This window comes from Lemur catta, chromosome X, assembly GCF_020740605.2.
Source record: "Lemur catta isolate mLemCat1 chromosome X, mLemCat1.pri, whole genome shotgun sequence".
NCBI lineage: Eukaryota > Metazoa > Chordata > Mammalia > Primates > Lemuridae > Lemur > Lemur catta.
The window spans coordinates 52181010-52198515 of NC_059155.1; the positions used below are offsets into that span (position 1 = coordinate 52181010).

General features: G+C 35.4%; 1 protein-coding gene and 1 long non-coding RNA gene across 3 annotated transcripts in view; one reads left to right on the plus strand and one right to left on the minus strand.

The window, feature by feature from the left end:
• The window catches only part of MTMR8 (myotubularin related protein 8), a 95303-nt gene that overhangs the window by 52142 nt on the left and 25655 nt on the right, over positions 1-17506 (plus strand). For both annotated transcript variants that reach the window (XM_045537949.1, XM_045537950.1), the window contains 2 exons: positions 1533-1733; positions 4240-4368. In XM_045537949.1, coding sequence (XP_045393905.1) covers positions 1533-1733; positions 4240-4368 — 330 coding nt within the window. The remainder of the gene's footprint in view (positions 1-1532; positions 1734-4239; positions 4369-17506) is intronic.
• Positions 2685-17506, minus strand: part of LOC123628316 — a 98617-nt gene continuing 83795 nt past the window's right edge. Inside the window, exon 3 of the long non-coding RNA XR_006731601.1 lies at positions 2685-2730. This is a non-coding gene — a long non-coding RNA (uncharacterized LOC123628316). The remainder of the gene's footprint in view (positions 2731-17506) is intronic.

The window sequence follows — 17506 nt, forward strand, 5'->3', positions numbered from 1 at the left end:
GTTTAAAATTTGCAATAGCTGTAACAGTAATATACACATGGTATTAAGGGCATACGTAAAGATTATTTGGGAGCAATTAAGTCCCAGCTCAATGTGGGGACTTAATTTTAAAAGGCATGAATTTGTATAGTTTTATAATTTTTGCAAGCATTATTCATCAGTCAGAATGTAGGAGCAGAGAACATAACTTTTTAGGCTGATCTGTGGTTGGATTTTGAAGGAGAATAATGACAAGCAAGGCCAGAAAGCTGAAGACAGTGGGGAGAGAATAGTTGATGGAACAGACTATGAAGTCTAGGCTGGTTAAGGAAGAAGGGGAATCCCATAGGAATCTGGCATGTAGAGAGGTCCTGACACGAGAGCTGGAGGAGGTAAGAAGATGAGCAACCTTTGGAAATATAATATATGGTATTCAGAGGGGGATATTGGGATTAAGATTTCAAAGGTGGAGTAAGAACTCGTAGGTGATTTCAAGAACCAGCCTATGGCCATGGATTCAGGAGACTGGAGTAGAGGTAAAGATCAGTAAAGATATTGGATTTGCGCTAGTTAAGGAACCTATTAAGTTAGTGTTGGTCATCTATGTCAACACCAAAGATAAGTACTCAAGACAGGAGTCAGATTCTTCAGAGAATGTGGGGAAGTGACCCAGAGATTGGTAGAAGACAACTGAGGAAAGGGAAGGTAAATAAGCTAAACAGCATGACTTATAATGGAGTGTTTTTAAGAGAATGAAAGGGGTAGTAGTTTGGAAGCAGCAGTAAGAGCAAGGAGAAAGTAGAACCCACCTCTGCCCTGTTTTAGGGTTATGGTATGTGAAAAGTGAAATGATTATTGTTCTCCATTTGATTTGGGCCCCAAGGAAAGGTAGTATCTTTGTGAGCCAGGTCACAGTTATATCAGAAGGTAGAAAATGTTCAGCATAGAAGCCGAGGATGCTGTGTTGGTTTCCAGTGGAATAGCATTTCCAGTGGATGGTAGGGTTGGTAAAGAGGGAATTATGGGGGAGGAAACAAACAGTTCTGGGATGAGGTTTCATTCATGCATTTAATAAATGTTTCTTAAATACCTGTTTTGTGCCAGGCACTGCAGGAAACAACATAGATGTGGTCCTTGCTCACATAGAGCTAAATGTGGCTGTTTAAATTAATTAAAAATAAATACAATTAAAAATTGAGTTCCTCAGCTACACTAGCCACATTTCAAGTGCTTAATAGTTAGTGACTTTCATAGTGGACAGCACAACTGTAGAACATTGCCATCATTGCAGAAAGTTCTATTGGAAAGAGGATGTAAGAGAAAATAGACTAGATGACCAAATGGTTTATAGTCTGGATGACAGTGCAGGGTACCAGTGGCTAAGAGGTTTGCTGGGATTAACTAGCTTTGAGATTCTGGCTGGCATTTTACCATGAGGTGTTTCCTTGCCACTGCCAACAGAGACAGAAGGTGACCTTGTTATAGCCTACTCCGAACAGTATAATCCCTGACACTAACCACTGTCTTTCTTTACCTTTATTTGCATCTCTTAGGTGTGGCCACCTGGATGGAGACTCAAAAGAAGTGTCCCCTATCTTTACCCAGTTCCTAGATTGTATTTGGCAATTAATGGAACAGTTTCCCTGTGCCTTTGAGTTTAATGAAAACTTCCTGTTGGAGATCCATGACCATGTTTTCTCCTGCCAGTTTGGAAACTTCCTTGGAAACTGTCAGAAGGATAGGGAAGATCTAAGGTGAATTCACTTTGTGAGGAGATACTAAATAGGGAGAAGGGGGTTAGTACAAAAGGAATAAACCCCACCACCTTGAATTTGGGACAGCAGTCAGGAAAACGAAGGAGGTAACAATAATTAAAAGAACTTTTGAAGCATAAAGCACTCAGTGTTTACACAGATTCCTCATCTATAGAACATGAGTAATATTTTCAGAGTAGTCATGAGGAGCCAGTAAAATAATGGATGTGCAAGGGCTTTGTGAAGAATCAATTGCTGTGCAGGTGTGAGTAGTCATTATCTATATCCTTTTTCACTCATATCAGAGATCATAAACTGGCAACTCATAGGTTATACCTGACCTAATCATGTTTTGTTTAGTCTGTGAAGTATTTTTTAAACTGTGAATTAATTGTCAACATTTAAATATCAAGAGATTTCACATATACCAAGATTCCACTATACCAAGATATTCTGAAAAATCAGGAGCTCTGGCAACACTGGGTCTGCATTTTCTCATGACAATAATCAACTCGAGCTGAATAGTAGCTCCTCCATTTGGATGAGGCAAATTCACTCTTGTTGGCCACAGTTCTCACCACTCCCTGTAGTTTATCCTCAGCCCCCTTCTAATGTTATCTGCCCAGTTCCCATAGGCACTTGAGTTTGCACCCTTGTGGGTACTTAAACTAACATCCCCACAATATATAAAACATATACATATATATAAAGATGTATATGTACACACACACACTTAAGTACTTAAATATATACTTAAGTACTTAAACTAACATCCCCACAATATATAAAACATAAGTACTTTTTGAGATTGACAAGAGAACACCTGTGAGCAGTATTATCTTTATTTTAGACACAGAAAAAGAAATAGACAGAAAGGTAGCTGTTTCACAACTCATGCCTATTTCATAGCTGTTGGCTGAGTTAGCAGTTAGCCCAACTTCTGAGACCCCTTTATGATGTAGCCTGGATGACATCACCTCTCTGTAATTCTGTTTTCCTGTCAACACAGAGAATAGTGATAAGTCTTCCTACTTTAACATTTGTATTTACTTGGTAGCTTCCATGCACATTTCTCTTTCTTTCTACAACAAGACCTTTCTCACTCTCTCCCCAAATGCTTTTTAATAGATATTCATTGTCTCTAACTTGCTTCCCTAGGCATTAATACTCAAGATCTTTTCCATAATCTTTTCTCCCCCTCTTGAAATCAAGTTACTATAGCTGGACCCATTTCCCACACAAATCTGAATCTACACATAAAAGTACAAAGTTGAAGATTTTAACATATGTTAAAATAATGATTAATTAAAACAAACAGAAGCATCATTCATTTATGAAAGGAAAAGCATGGGCTTTAGAATCAGGCAGACCTGGGTTTAGACTTTGGCTCTGTCACCTAGTATCTATTTGACCTTTAGCAAATTAATTTTGTCTCATTTTCACATTAGTAATTTGGGGCTAAAACACCTCACAGCATTTTGTTATGAAAATTTAAGGAAGTATTTTAGATAAAGAGTCTGGAACAGTATTTGACACATAGTAAATACTCAACAACTATTGGTTACCTTATTTCTGCAAGATTTTTTTTCTGTTTGTAACCAACAACAGGTGAGAAAGATGGATATACAGGGCCCTTGGCCTCATTGAAATGGTTTGACGATTGTGAAAGTTACAAGACTTCAATTTTAGTTCTTACCATCCATACCACTCCTCTTCAGTTCTTCTTAAACTTTCTTTGACATGATGTATGCAGATGACCTTCCCATGCATGGTTACACAGCATCTCTCATTGGAAACCAGTGATTCCCATGCATTTTGTGGTGTTAACTAAGGGGCTTCCTTGCTAGTTGAACAGGCTCACCGTGGTTTCAACTAAAGTATAAGAATCAGACTCGCAATATAAATACCACAGTCTTTAGTTGCCCACCTGGGATAACTTATGAATATTTGCTAGTATAGATTTCTAATTGTCTTTCACTGTCTTAAACCTTCTGAAGGGAAAAGAAGCTGGCTTTAAATAAAATGAAATACAGAAAAGCCAGAAATTCACCTTCTAGGATTCCTGTTTCTTAATTTGCCAGACCTTTAAAAACAGTGCTAGAATTTTTAAAACTGTAAAGGTCTTTGGTTCATAGTATCCTAGATTTAGAAGAGACCTTAGGGACTACATTTACAGCTGAGGAAACAGTCCCAGAAAGAGCTAGGGATTTTCCCAAGATAACACAGCTATTCCACAGCAGAGACTAGACTGAGAATCTCCTGCTCTCCAATATGGAACTCTTTCTAACTTCTTATTCATTTTAAAGATGTATAAATTGAAGCCCAAATAATCTGTTATTCTATCAACACTTATTAGCAGCTTATTTTCCTTCTATCATACCTATCCCTGTCTCTTGAGTTGGGTTTACTTATTAGTAAAATTTGACTGATTATCAAGTTTAACAAGATGGTTGAGATTACTTGCTTGCTGCTTTTAATTTTGGGGCTTGTTTTTCTTTTCTGACAGAGTTTATGAGAAAACACATTCCGTGTGGCCTTTCTTGGTTCAGAGGAAACCAGACTTCAGGAACCCTCTCTATAAAGGCTTCACTGTGTATGGGGTACTCAATCCTAGTACTGTGCCCTACAACATTCAGTAAGTTCCTAAACTGTCCCCTCTTTTCTTATAGAAGGCCCCAGGGCCTCAGCTTCCTTGATGCTCCCTAAATAGCTGCCACCATCTGCACAAGCCTGACTGTGGAGTAGGATACTCTGTCCCCATATCACCCATTCCTTGCTGCCTCTGAAAATAAGAGCTTAACTCCTTTTTATTTGGAGGCGGGGGGGGGGGGCCTTTGCTATTACCTGCTTAGGAAAATAAACAAGAAATAATAGTTGATTTGTGGGACTACAACCAGTCAGGATACAGACTGTTTCATTCCTTTAGTCTTCCTCTGTATCCTCCTCTTCTTTTTATCCCTTTCCCCAACAAAGAAAGGGAAAATGAGAGAAACAAAGAGAATGCTGGTATTGTTTGCTATATTTTTCCAAAGCTTCTGTAGGCTGGAAGTGCTCACAGACAGCTGAATAAGGGCAAGACAGAGCTGAATACGTTTATTAGCTCTAATAGTTTGTTTTGTAGATTCTCTAGTATTTTATAAATACAAGATCATGTCATTTCTAAATAGAGATAGTTTTACTTCTCCTTTTACAATTAGGATGCCTTTTATTTTCTTGTCTAATTACCTTGGCTAGGACTTCCAGTACAGTGTTGAGTAAAAGTAGTGAAAGCAGGCATCTTTGTCCTGTTCCTGATCTTAGGGGGAAAGCTTTTAGTCTTTCACCAGTGAGTATGTTGTTAGCTGTAGGTTTTTTTACAAATGTCCTTTATCGTGCTTAGGACATTCTCTTCTGTTCCTATTTTGTTGAGTGTTTTATTTTATTTTTGTACTATTACTACTTTTTAAAAAAAATTAATTGACACATACTTGTACATATTTATAGGATACAGCGTGATGTTTCAATACATGTATACATTGTGTAATGATCAAATCAGGGCAATTAGCATATCCATTACCTCAACTATTTATCATTTCTTTATAGTCAGAACATTCAAAACCTTTTCTTGCTATTTTGAAATATACATTATTGTTAACTGTAGTCACCCTTTAAGCAATAGAACACCAGAACTTGTTTCTCCTATCTAATTGTAACTTTGTACCCATTGACCATTTTCTACGTATTTCCCTCTCCTGCACCCCTCCCCAGGCACTGGTAAACACTGTTCTATTCTCAACTTTTGTAAGGTCAACTTTTTAGATTACACATATGAGTGAGATAATGCTGCATTTATCTTTCTGTACCTGACTTACTTCACTTAACATAATGTCCTTCAAGCTCATCCATGTTGCCATGAATGACACAATTTTGTTCTTTCTTTGTCACTAAATAATATTTTGGTGTATGTACATATACCACATTTTCTTTATCCATTTATCCATTTATGGACACTTAGGTTGATTCCATATTTTGGCTATTGTGAATAGTGCTTCAGTAAACGTGGGAGTACCCATATCTCTTCAACACACTAATTTTATTTCCTTTACATATATATATCTCCATTTATGGGATTGCTGGATTGTATTGATTTTTTGAGGAACTTTCATGCTGTTTTCCATAATGGTTGTACTAAATTACATGCCCACCAGCAGTGTGTAAGGGTTCCCTTTTCTTGACATCCTCACCAACACTTGTTATCTTTTGTCTTTTTGATAATAGCTATTCTAATTGGAGTAAGGTGGTATTTCATTGTGTTTTTAAACTTAATAATTAAGACATGATAATTATACATATTTATGGGATACCGGGTGACATTTCAATGCATGTATACATTGTATTATATAATGATCAAATTGTGGTAATTACCATATCCATCACCAAACATTTATCTTGACTTCACTATATGTCTTTATAGTGAAAATATTCAAAATCTTCTAGATATCTTGAAACATACACTACATGGTTATTTGTTATAGTCAGCCTACTGTGACTATAATATCTAACGGAACACCAGAACTTAATCCTCCTGTCTAACTATAACTTTGTACCTATTGACCAACCTCTCTCCCAGTCCCCATCTCCCCTCCACCCTCCTCAGCCTCTGGTGACCAGTATAGTACTCTTTACTTCTATGAAAACAACTGTTTTAGATGCAACTTATGAGGGAGATCATGCTGTGTTTGACTTTCTGTGCCTGGCTTATTTTACTTAACAAAATGTCCTCCAAGTTCATCCATGTTGCTGTGAATGACAGGATTTTATTCTGTTTTATGGCTGAAGAGTATTCCATTGTATGTGTGTGTGCGTATATACATATATATATATATGTATATACACACACACATATGTGTGTGTGTGCCACTTTCATTTATCATTTCATCAGTAAGTGGACATTTAGGCTGATTCCATATTTTGGCTAATGTGAGTAGTTCTGCAATAAACAAGGGAGTGCAGATGTCTCTTTGACAAAATGATTTCATTTCCTTTGGATGTGTACCCAATAATGAGATTGTTGGATCATATGATAGTTCTATTTTTAATTTTTTAGTAAACTCTGTACTGTTTTCCATAATGGCTGTAACAATTTTACATCCCCACTCATAGTGTGTAAGAGTTCCCTTTTTTCTGTGTCCTCACCAACATTTATATTTTGTCTTTTTAAATTTTTTTATTTTTTAAATCTTTTTAAATTTTATTTATTTATATAGTTTTTTGGAGACAGGGTCTCACTTTGTTGCCCAGGCTAGAGTGCCGTTGTGTTGCCATAGCTCACTGCAACCTCACACTCCTGGGCTCAAACAATTCTGCTACCTTAGCCTCCCAAGTAACTGGGACTATAGGTGTTCACTATCAGGCCCAGATAATTTTTCTATATTTTGTAGAGATGGGGTCTCACTCTTGCTCAGGTTGGTCTTGAACTGCTGACCTCAAGCAATCCTCCCACCTTGGCCTCCCAAAGTGCTAGGATTACAGATGTGAGCCACCATGCCTGGCTATTGTCTTTTTGATAATAGCCATTCTAACTAGGGAGAAGTGATATTTCTTGGTGGTTTTGATTTGCATTTCCCTGATGATTAATGCTGTTGTACATTTTTTCATATACCTGTTGGCCATTTTATGTTGTCTTTTGATAAATACCTATTAAGATTTTTTGCCCCTTTTTAATTGGATTTTTTGAGTTTTTGCTATTGAGTTGTTAGTTGTTTGCGTTCTTTATGTATTCTGGATATTAACCCCTTGTCAGATACATAGTTTGAAAATATTTTCTTCCATTTTGTAGGTTGTCTCTTCACTCTGTTGATTGTTTCCTTTGCTCTGCAGAAGCTTTTTAGTTCTATTTAATCACATTTGTTTATTTTTGCTTTTATTGCATGTGTTTTTAGAGTCATATTCAAATATTCTTGCCCAGTCCAATGTCATGAAATGATTCCCCTATGTTTTCTTCTAGTAGTTTCATAGTTTTGTGTCTTACATTTAAGTATTTAATCCATTTTGAGTCGATTTTTATATATGGTGAAAGATAGGGGTTCCATTTCATTCTTCTGCATATGGATATCCAATTTTCCAGTACCATTTATGTAAGACTGTCATTTCCCCAACGTGTGTTCTTTGGACCTTTGTCAAAAATTATTTGGCTGTAGATGCATGGTTTTCTTTTTGGGCTGTCTATTCTGTTCCATTGGTCTATGTGTCTGTTTTTATGATAATTCCATGCTGTTCTGGTTACTATAGCTTTATAGTATATTTTGAAGTCAGGTAGTATGATGCCTCCAGCTTTGGGTGTTTTTTTTGTTTGTTTGTTTTATTTTGCTCAAGATTGCTTTGGCTATTCAGGGTCTTTTGTGGTTTCATATGAATTTTAGAATTCTTTTTTCTATTTATGTGAAGAATGTCATTGGTATTTTGATAGGGATGGCATTGAATCTGTAGATTGATTTGGGTAGTATGGGTACTTTAACAATATTAATTCTTCCAATCCATGAAGATGGGATATCTTTCCATTTATTTGTGTCCTCTTTAATTTCTTCCATCAGTCTTTTATAGTTTTCAGTGTGGAGAGTTTTCATCTCCTTGGCTAAATTTATTCCTAGATATCTTATTTTTTTGTAGCTATTGTAAATGGGATTATTTTCTTGATTTCTCTTTAATATGGCTCACTATTAGTGTATAAAAACAATACTGATTTTTGTATGTTGATTTTTCATCTTGTAACTTTACTGACTTTGTTAGTTCTAACAGTTTTTTAGTGGAGTGTTTACAGTTTTCTATATACAGTTGACCCTTGAACAACACAGGTTTGAACTGCTCCAATACACTTATATGTGGATTTTCTTCTACCCCCTGAGACAGCAGACAAATCCTTCCTCTTCCTCTTCCCCTTCCTCCTCAGCCTACTGAACATGAAGACATTGAGGATGAAGACATTTATGATGATCCACTTTCACTTAAGGAATAGCAGATATATTTTTCTCTTTTTATGATTTTCTTAATAACATTTTCTTTAATTTATATTGTAAGAATACAGTATATAATACATATAATGTACAAAATATGTGTTAATCAACTAATTATGTTGTTGGCAAGGCTTCTGGTCAGCAGTTGCCTATTAGTAGTTAAGTCAAAAGTCACATGTGGATTTTTTACTGCAACCCCTGCATTGTTCAAGGGTCAACTGTATACAGTCATGTTACCTGTAACCATGATAATTTGACTTTCTCCTTTGTAATGTGGATGCCTTTTATCTCTGTCTCTTGCCTAATTGCTCTGGCTAGGGCTGGATAGAATAGAAGTGGTAAAAATGGGCATCCGTGTCTTATTCCAGATCTTAGGGGAAATATCTTAACTTTTCCCTGTTCAGTATGACGTTAGCTGTAAATTTGTCATATATGGCCATTATTATATTGAATTACATACCTTTTATAGCTAATTTGTTAAGAGTTTTTATCATGAAAGGCTGTTGACTTTTGTCAAATGCTTTTTCTGCATCTATTGAAATGATCATATGGTTTTTGTCCTTCATTCTATTAATGTGATATATCATGTTTATTGATTTGCATATGTTGAACCATTCTTGTATCCCTGGGATGAATCCCATTTGATCAGAGTGAATGATTTCTTTTAATGTGCTGTTAAACTATGTTTGCTAGTATTTTGTTGAAGATTTTACATCCATGTTCAGTAGGGATATTGATCTGTAGTTTTCATTTTTTGTTGTGTCCTTGTCTGGTTTTCTTGTCAGGATAATGCTGGCCTCATAGAATGAGTTTGGAAGCATTCACTCCTCTTTAGTTTTCTTGAATAGTTTGAGGAGAATTGGTATTAGTTCTTCTTTAAATGTTTGGTAGAATTCAGTAGTGAATCCATTAGGTCCTGGGCTTTTCTTTGATGAGAGACTTTTTGTTACTATTTTGATCCCATTACTTCATGTTGATTTGTTCAGATTTTCTATTTTTTCACTATTGAATGTTGGAAGTTTTACATATATCCAAAATTTATCCATGGCTTATAGGTTATCTTATTTTTTGGCACATAATTGTTCCTAATAGTCTCTTATCATACTTTGTATTTCTGTGATATCAGTGGTAATGATTCTTTTTTTCATCTCTGATCTTATTTGAGTCTTCTCTCTTTTATTTTTAGTCTGGCTAAAGGTTTGTCAGTTTTGTTTATCTTTTCAAAAAACCAACTCTTTGTGTCATTAATCTTTTATATTGTTTTTTAATTCTCTATTTCTGTTCTGATCTTTATTATTTCCTTCCTTCTACTAATTTTAAGTTTAGTTGGTTTTTGCATTTCTAGTTCCTTGGGGTTGGTACATCATTAGGTTTTTGAGATCTTCTTTTTTGATGTAGGTACTTATTGTTATAAACTTCCCTCTTAGAACTGCTTTATCTGTGTGCCAAAGGTTTGGGTATGTTGTGTTTTAATTTTTATTTGTCTTAAGACATTTTTAAATTTCCTTTAGTTTCTTCATTGATCCATTGGTTGTTCAAGAGGATATTGTTTAATTTCCGTGTTTGTATAATGTTTCTGAATTTTCTCCTGTTCATTTCTAGTTTTATACCATAGTGATCAGAAAACATACTTGAAATAATTTGATCTTCATAAGTTTGTTAAGGCTTATCTTGTGGCCTAATATACGATCTCTGGTGGAGAATGTTTTATGTGCCATTGAGAACAATGTGTATTCTGCAACTGTTGGTAGAATGTTCCATAAATGTCTGTTAGGTCCGTTTGGTTTAGTGTATCATTTAAATCTGATGTTTCTTTATTTTCTATCTGGATAATCTGTCCATTGCTGAGAGTGGCATGTTGAATGAAGTCTCCCACTATTATCGTATTGCAGTCTATCTCTCCTGTTAGAGCTATAATAATTACTTTATTTATTTGAGTGCTCTGGTGTTAGGTGCATATATATTTACAATTGTTATATCTTCTTTTTGAATTGACCCCTTTATCATTATATAATGACCTTCTTGTCTCTTTTTATGGTTTTTGACTTAAAGTCTATTTTGTCTGGTATAAATATAGGTATTACTGCTATATTTGGTTTCCATTTATGTGGAACATCACTTTCCTTTTCTAAACTTACAGTTTATATATGTCCTTATAGGTGAAGTGGGTTTCTTCTGGGCAGCCTATAATTAAGTCTTGTTTTTTTTATTCATTTGACCACTCTATATCTTTTATTAATAACTGGAGAATTTATTCTGTTTATATTCAAGGTTATTATTCATAGCTAAGAACTCACTGTTGCCATTTTGGTAATTGTCTTCTGGTTGTTTTAAGATCCTTTGTTTCTTTCTTCCTGTATTATTGTTTACCTTTGTGTTTTTGGCAGTTTTATGTAGTGATAAAATTTGACTCCTTTCTTTTTTTGATTTGTGTATCTGCTGTAATTTTTTTCTATGTTGTTGCTGTGAGGCTTACATAAAATATCTCACAGTAACACTCTTTTAAGCTGAAAAAAGCTTAAAAGTTTGTTACCTGTAAATACTTTGGACTTCTCTCCCCTCCCCCACAATTTATAATTTTGTTACTTTAATTTAGATCTTTTGATATTTTATTTTCTTAACAACTTATTGTAGATACAGTTATTAACCATTTCACTTTTCAACTGTCATACTGGAGACTTGAAAGATGATTATATACCACCATTAAAGTAATAGTATTCTGAATTTGATCATTAATTTACCTCTGTCAGTGAGGTTTATATGTTCATATGTTTTCATGTCAGTAATTACTGTCCTTTCATTTCCAGTTGAAGCAGTCCCTTTTCCTTAGCTTTTGATTGTCTGGAAAAAACTTTATTTTTCATAATTTCTCACTTGTCTGGAAAAAAATTATTTTTCATCATTTCTGAAGGATAGCTTGGCAGAGTATAGCATTTTTTAAAATTCTTTTCTTTACATTTCCTTTCTCCATGTTTAAAAATGATATAGTATTTTTAGCTAAACTTTTTTTTTTTTGTTTCAGCACTGTGAATATATCATCCTGTTCTCTCCTAGCCTGCAAGGTTTCCGTTGAGAAATCTACTGATAGTTTATTGGGGATTCCTGTATATGTGACTTGACACTTTTCTTTTCCTGCTTTTAGAATTCTCTTTGTCTTTGACTTTTGACAGTTTGATTATAATGTGCCTTGGAGAGGACCTCTTTTGCTTGAATCTATATGGGACCCTTTGATATTCATGGATCTGGATGCCCATCTCTCTCCCAGGACTTGGGAAGTTTTCAGCTAGTATTTTGTTAAATAAGGTTTCTCTGCCTTTCTCCATCTCTTCTCATTCTAGAACACCCATAATGTGGAAATTTGTTTGCTTGTGGTATCCCATAAGTCCCATCTTCTTTGTTCATTCTTTTTCACTCTTTTGTCTGGTTTTTTTCTCTGACTTGGTTATTTCAAAAGACCTGTCTTCAAGTTCATAAATTCTTTTATTAGATCTAGTCTGATGTTGATGTTCTCAATCATATTTTTTATTTCATTCATTGAGTTCTTCATTTCTAAGAATTTTTTGGTCCTTTTTTATCATATCTATCTCTTTGTTGAATTTCTAATTCAGGTCATGGATTGTTTTTCTGATTCCATTGAATCATCTGTCTATATTATCTTGTATCTCCCTGAGTTTCCTGAAGATCATTATTTTGAATTTCTTTTCAGGCAATTTGTAAATTTCCATTTCTTTGGGGTCAGTTACTGGAGAATTATTGTACTAATTTGGTGGTGCCATGTTTCCTTGCTTTTTCATGTTTCTTGTGTCTGTGTTGATATCTGTGCATCTGCTGGAATGATTACCTCTTCTAGTTATATAGAGTAGCTTTTGTAGGGAAAGATTTTTCACCTGCAGATGTGTCTTAGGGTGTCAGTTGGGTAGGGTGGGTTGGCTTTGGTTCTTGGTGGATGGAGTAGTATAGTCTCTGTGCAGTTTTCTTAGCTGGAGTCAACTTCAGCATTGCCTGTGAGTGCCTCGGTATTCTAGTCTGTACGGATTTGTTTGGTCAGTCTACTGGATTGGGATGGGGCTCTCCTGGAAGCGGCATGCCTGGCTGATGAGTGCACAGGTTGTGCTCAGTGGATATGTCTTCAAGTTAATTTATTCATTCTTTTAGCTGCTGAAATCTGCTTTTTAATGCCTCTATTGAATTTTTCATTTCAATTACTGTACTTTTCATCTCTAGAATTTCTATTTAGTTCCTTTTTATTATTTTTGTCTCTTTAGTGATCTTATCTATTTGGTGAGATATTGTTCTCTTGGTTTCTTTTAGTTATTTGTTCATGGTTTCCTTTAGTAGTTTATGTATATTTACAACGGTAGACTAGTAAGACTTATATCTGGGTTTCCTCATGGAGAGTTTCTATTAATTTCTTTTTTTTCTTTCTTTCCTTTTTTTTCTTTTAGTAGAGACAGGGTCTCACTATGTAGCCCAGGCTGGTCTCAAACTCCTGGCCTCAAGAAATCCGCCTACCTCGGCCTCCAAAAGTGTTGGGATTATAGGTGTGAGCCACTGTGCCCAACCCTAATTTCTTTTTTTCCCTCCTATGAATGGGCTACATTTTTGGGGGCACAGTGGCTCACATTCCTCAGAGAACCACTAGGCAGGCAGGCCAAAATAGACAAACATAATTTTTTGACATCACCACCTATATTGCCCCTCTGGCAGCATAAAGTCACATCAGTAACGTAGACCACCATCTCTAAGGCCACCACTGAGCTGGGGAATTAAGGATGTCACAGAGGTAAGTCAAAATGTTGCAACACTCTCTTACTAAAATTTAGGAGCCTCCTTTTCTATTAAGCATTCCTCTGGTTGTTGTAAGTTTTTTAAATTAGATACCAGAGTTTTTAAAAAGTTGATTTTTATAGTTTTTGCCTGCTTAATCATTGCTTTAGTGGAGGAATGGAGTTTCAGAGTTCCCTACTCTACCATTTTTGGTGATACCACCAATGACAGGTATTATTCATTGACTTCATTATCATTATTAGCTTTGAATAAGCTAATAATTCCACATGTAAATTTCTCAGTGAAGTGATCATAATGTACATGTGCTTATTGACAGCTACAGTGCCAAAAATTCTCCTGCATCTCTTTAAGAAATAAAAAAACAGATCTAGGGGAAGATGTCCAAGTAGACATATTTTTTCCTATTTCCCCTACTAAGTAAAAGTAAAACCCCTGGACGTTATAGAACACATACTAATATTAAACCACCATGAAAGGTACAGAGAAGAAGGCAGGACTAGGGTACACAGGACCTAAGGAAAACTATTATGGTGAGTTGCATGGGTTTTCTTTTTGCCTCTTATATCCCAGACTTGAAGCTGAAGAAGCTGGCAACTCAGAAATGCTATGGGCACAGGGAAAAAAGCAAGAAAGAGAAGCCTGCTCTGTCTAGACAAAGGACCAGAAAAGAGACAGCCTAGTAAGACAGAAAACTTTAGAAAATAACTGCTCTCCTCCTGTCAAACACTAGAGAAAAAAAAAACCATGGCCCCGCTTAGCCAGCAAAGGCTATGTCATAAGTGTAGATTTCTGCTCTCATCCAGCTGAAACAAAGCACCCAAACACCCCCATGCCTACCCCTCCAGGGGGTAGATATCAGAGAAGGCCAAGTGGGAAGCTGGGATTTTGATTCCTAAAAGACACTCCTATCCCTTTAGTATCAGTGGAGACCATATGGAGAGCCTGGATTTCCACCTCTACTCAGCACTAATAAGGTGCCTCTACCCCTCCCCACTTGGATAGTATCAGAGGAGGCCTAGCAGAGAATTAGGACTTTCACCACCACCCAGCATTAATGAGACCATTCCCTGTGAAATCACTGGAGGTTACGTGGGGAGAAGTAATGCAGCACGTTTATCCAACCCAGCCTAGGGTATTATCAGCATAGGCCTAGTGGGGAGCCTGAATATTCACTTCCACCCATTGGTACTGTGGGGCCCTTCTCCAGCTCAAATATCAATGGAGACTAAGTGGGGAACCTTGACTTGTATTCCCACCTTCTCCTTTATTATCCCCTGCCAGAACAGTGTCATAGTAATCCTGCTAAAACAGAAGATCTAAATAAGATCACATCTCATAACAAAATTCCTAGAATGTGTAGGTTTTGGTTGCAAATCAGTCGTTAGACCAAGAATGAGGAAAATATCAGCTTGAGTGAAAAAAGTAATTAATAGATACCAACACCAAGAAGACAGTGATGCTAGAAGTCATTAAGATGCTTCAAGAAGCAATTACAAGCATGCTTGAAACAAGTGAAAAAAAGTATAAGCAAAGAAATTAAAGATATAAAGGAGAAACAAATGGAAATTTTACAACCAAATAATACAGTAACAGAAATGAAAGAACTTAATGGATGGGCTCAACAGCAGAATGGAAAGGAGGGAGAAAAGAATCTGTGAGCTTGAGATAGAAAAATAGAAACTTCCCAATCTGAGAGAAAACTAACTGAAAAAAATAAGTAAACAGAACCTCAGGGACCTGTGTGACAATTACAAAAGATTTAACACTTGTATCATTGGAATCTAGGAAGGAGAGAGGAAAGATAGAGAATCTGAAAATGTACTCGAAGAAATAATGGCAGAAAATGTCCTAGTATGGTTAAAGGCATATACCTATAGATTCAAGAAGGTGATTGAACATCAAACAGGATAAACCCAAAATAAATTTACACCAAGACACATTATAGCCACGTTTATGAAAATGAAACAAATTCTTGTAAATAGAAAGAGAGAAATGACACCTTACTTATAGGGGAAAAACAATTCAAATGACAGAGGATTTCTCATCAGAAATCATGGGAAGCCAGAAGGAAGTTCCACAATATTTTCGAGTGCTGAAAGAAAAGAACTATCAATGCAAAATTCTATAACTGATAAAAATAATCTTTAGGAATGAAGGAGAAATGAAGACTTTCTCAGATGAAAGAAAAGTAAGAATTTGTCACCAGCAGACCTTACCCTAAATGAAAGGCTAAAGGAAGTTTTTGAGAAAGGAAATAATAAATGAAGGAACCTTGGAACATCAGAAAGGAAGAAACAATGGAAAAAATAGATATATGTATAAATACAATACTTCCATCTCTTTTTGAATTGTCTAATTTTTTGACAGTGGAAGCAAAAATTATAACTGATATGGTTCTAAATGCATATATAGAAAATATTTAGGGCAATTACATTATAAGTGGGGGAGGGCAAAGGGATATAAAGGGAAGTAGGATTTGTATACTTCACTCAAACTTGTAAAATGCTGACACCAGTACACTATGATACGATATAGACATACACACATATGTGCAGAGTATATATACATGCATAATATACTGCCTAGAGAAACCACTAAAAATCGATACAGAGATACACTCAAAAACACTTTAGATTAATGAAAACAAAATTCAAAAAAATATTCAAGTAACCCACACGAAGTCAGGACAAGAAAAGTAATGACAGAATGAACAAACAGAATGAACATACAATAATAATGGGAGAATTAGGCTATAAAATATCATAATTAGTTAAATGTCAATGATCTAAATATACCAATCAAAAGAAAAAGATTGGCAGAGGTGGTTAAATTACCTCACTATATGTGGCCTGCAAGAAATTCACTTCAATAATAATGATATAGGTAGGTTAAAAGTAAAAAAAATGGAAAGAGATATATCTTGAAAACATATATGAATGCAGGATTGGCCATATTAATATCAGATAAAGTAAATTTCAGAAGAAAGAAAATTACCATAGACAAAGAGAGACATTACATAGTGATAAAAGTATCAATCCAAAAAGAATAAGTAGCAACCTTAAATGTATATACAATAAGCAACAGAGATACAAGATATGTGAAACAAACACTGACAGAGCTGAAAGAAGCAATAAGCAAATTACAGTTAGAATTGGAGATATCAACACTCCGTTTTCAATAATTGATAGAACAATTGTATAGAAAATCAGCAAGGACATAGAAGAACTCAACAACAATCAGCAGGATCTAATCCACATTTATATAATATTTTGCTCCAAAACAGAAGAATATACATTGTTTTCAAGTGCCCATGGAATGTATACCAAGCTAGATCATGTCCTGGGCCATTGGGGGAAAAAAAGCTCAACAAATTTTTTATTTCAGCATATTATGGGGGTATAAAAGTTTAGGTTATGTATATTGCCCCTGCCCCGCCACCCCCCCCTCAAGTCAGAGCTTCAAACGTGTCCATCCCCCAGACGGTGCGCTTCACACTCATGTATGTATACACCCCTCCCCTCTCTCCCTCCCATCTGCCCGACACCTGATTAATGTAATTCCTATATGTGCTCATAGGTGTTGATCAGTGAAACCAATTTGATGTTGAGTACATGTGGTACTTATTTTTCCATTCTTGGGATACCTCACTTAGTAGAATGGGTTCCAGCTCTATCCAGGAAAATACAAGAGGTACTATATCACCATTGTTTCTTATAGCTGAGTAGTACTCCATGTGTATACCATGGAGTACTACTCAGCTATAAAAAAATTTACATCATGCAAAATGTTTTCTCTGACTACAATAGAATCAAACTGGAAATCAATAACAAAAATAACAGGAAAATCTACAAACTCTTAGAAATTAAGCATGCTACTAAATAATCTATATGTCAAATAAAGTCTCAATGTAAAAATACATTGAAATAAATTAAAATTAAAATACGACACACCAAAATTTGTGAGACACAGCTAAATCAGTGCTGAAAGGAAAAT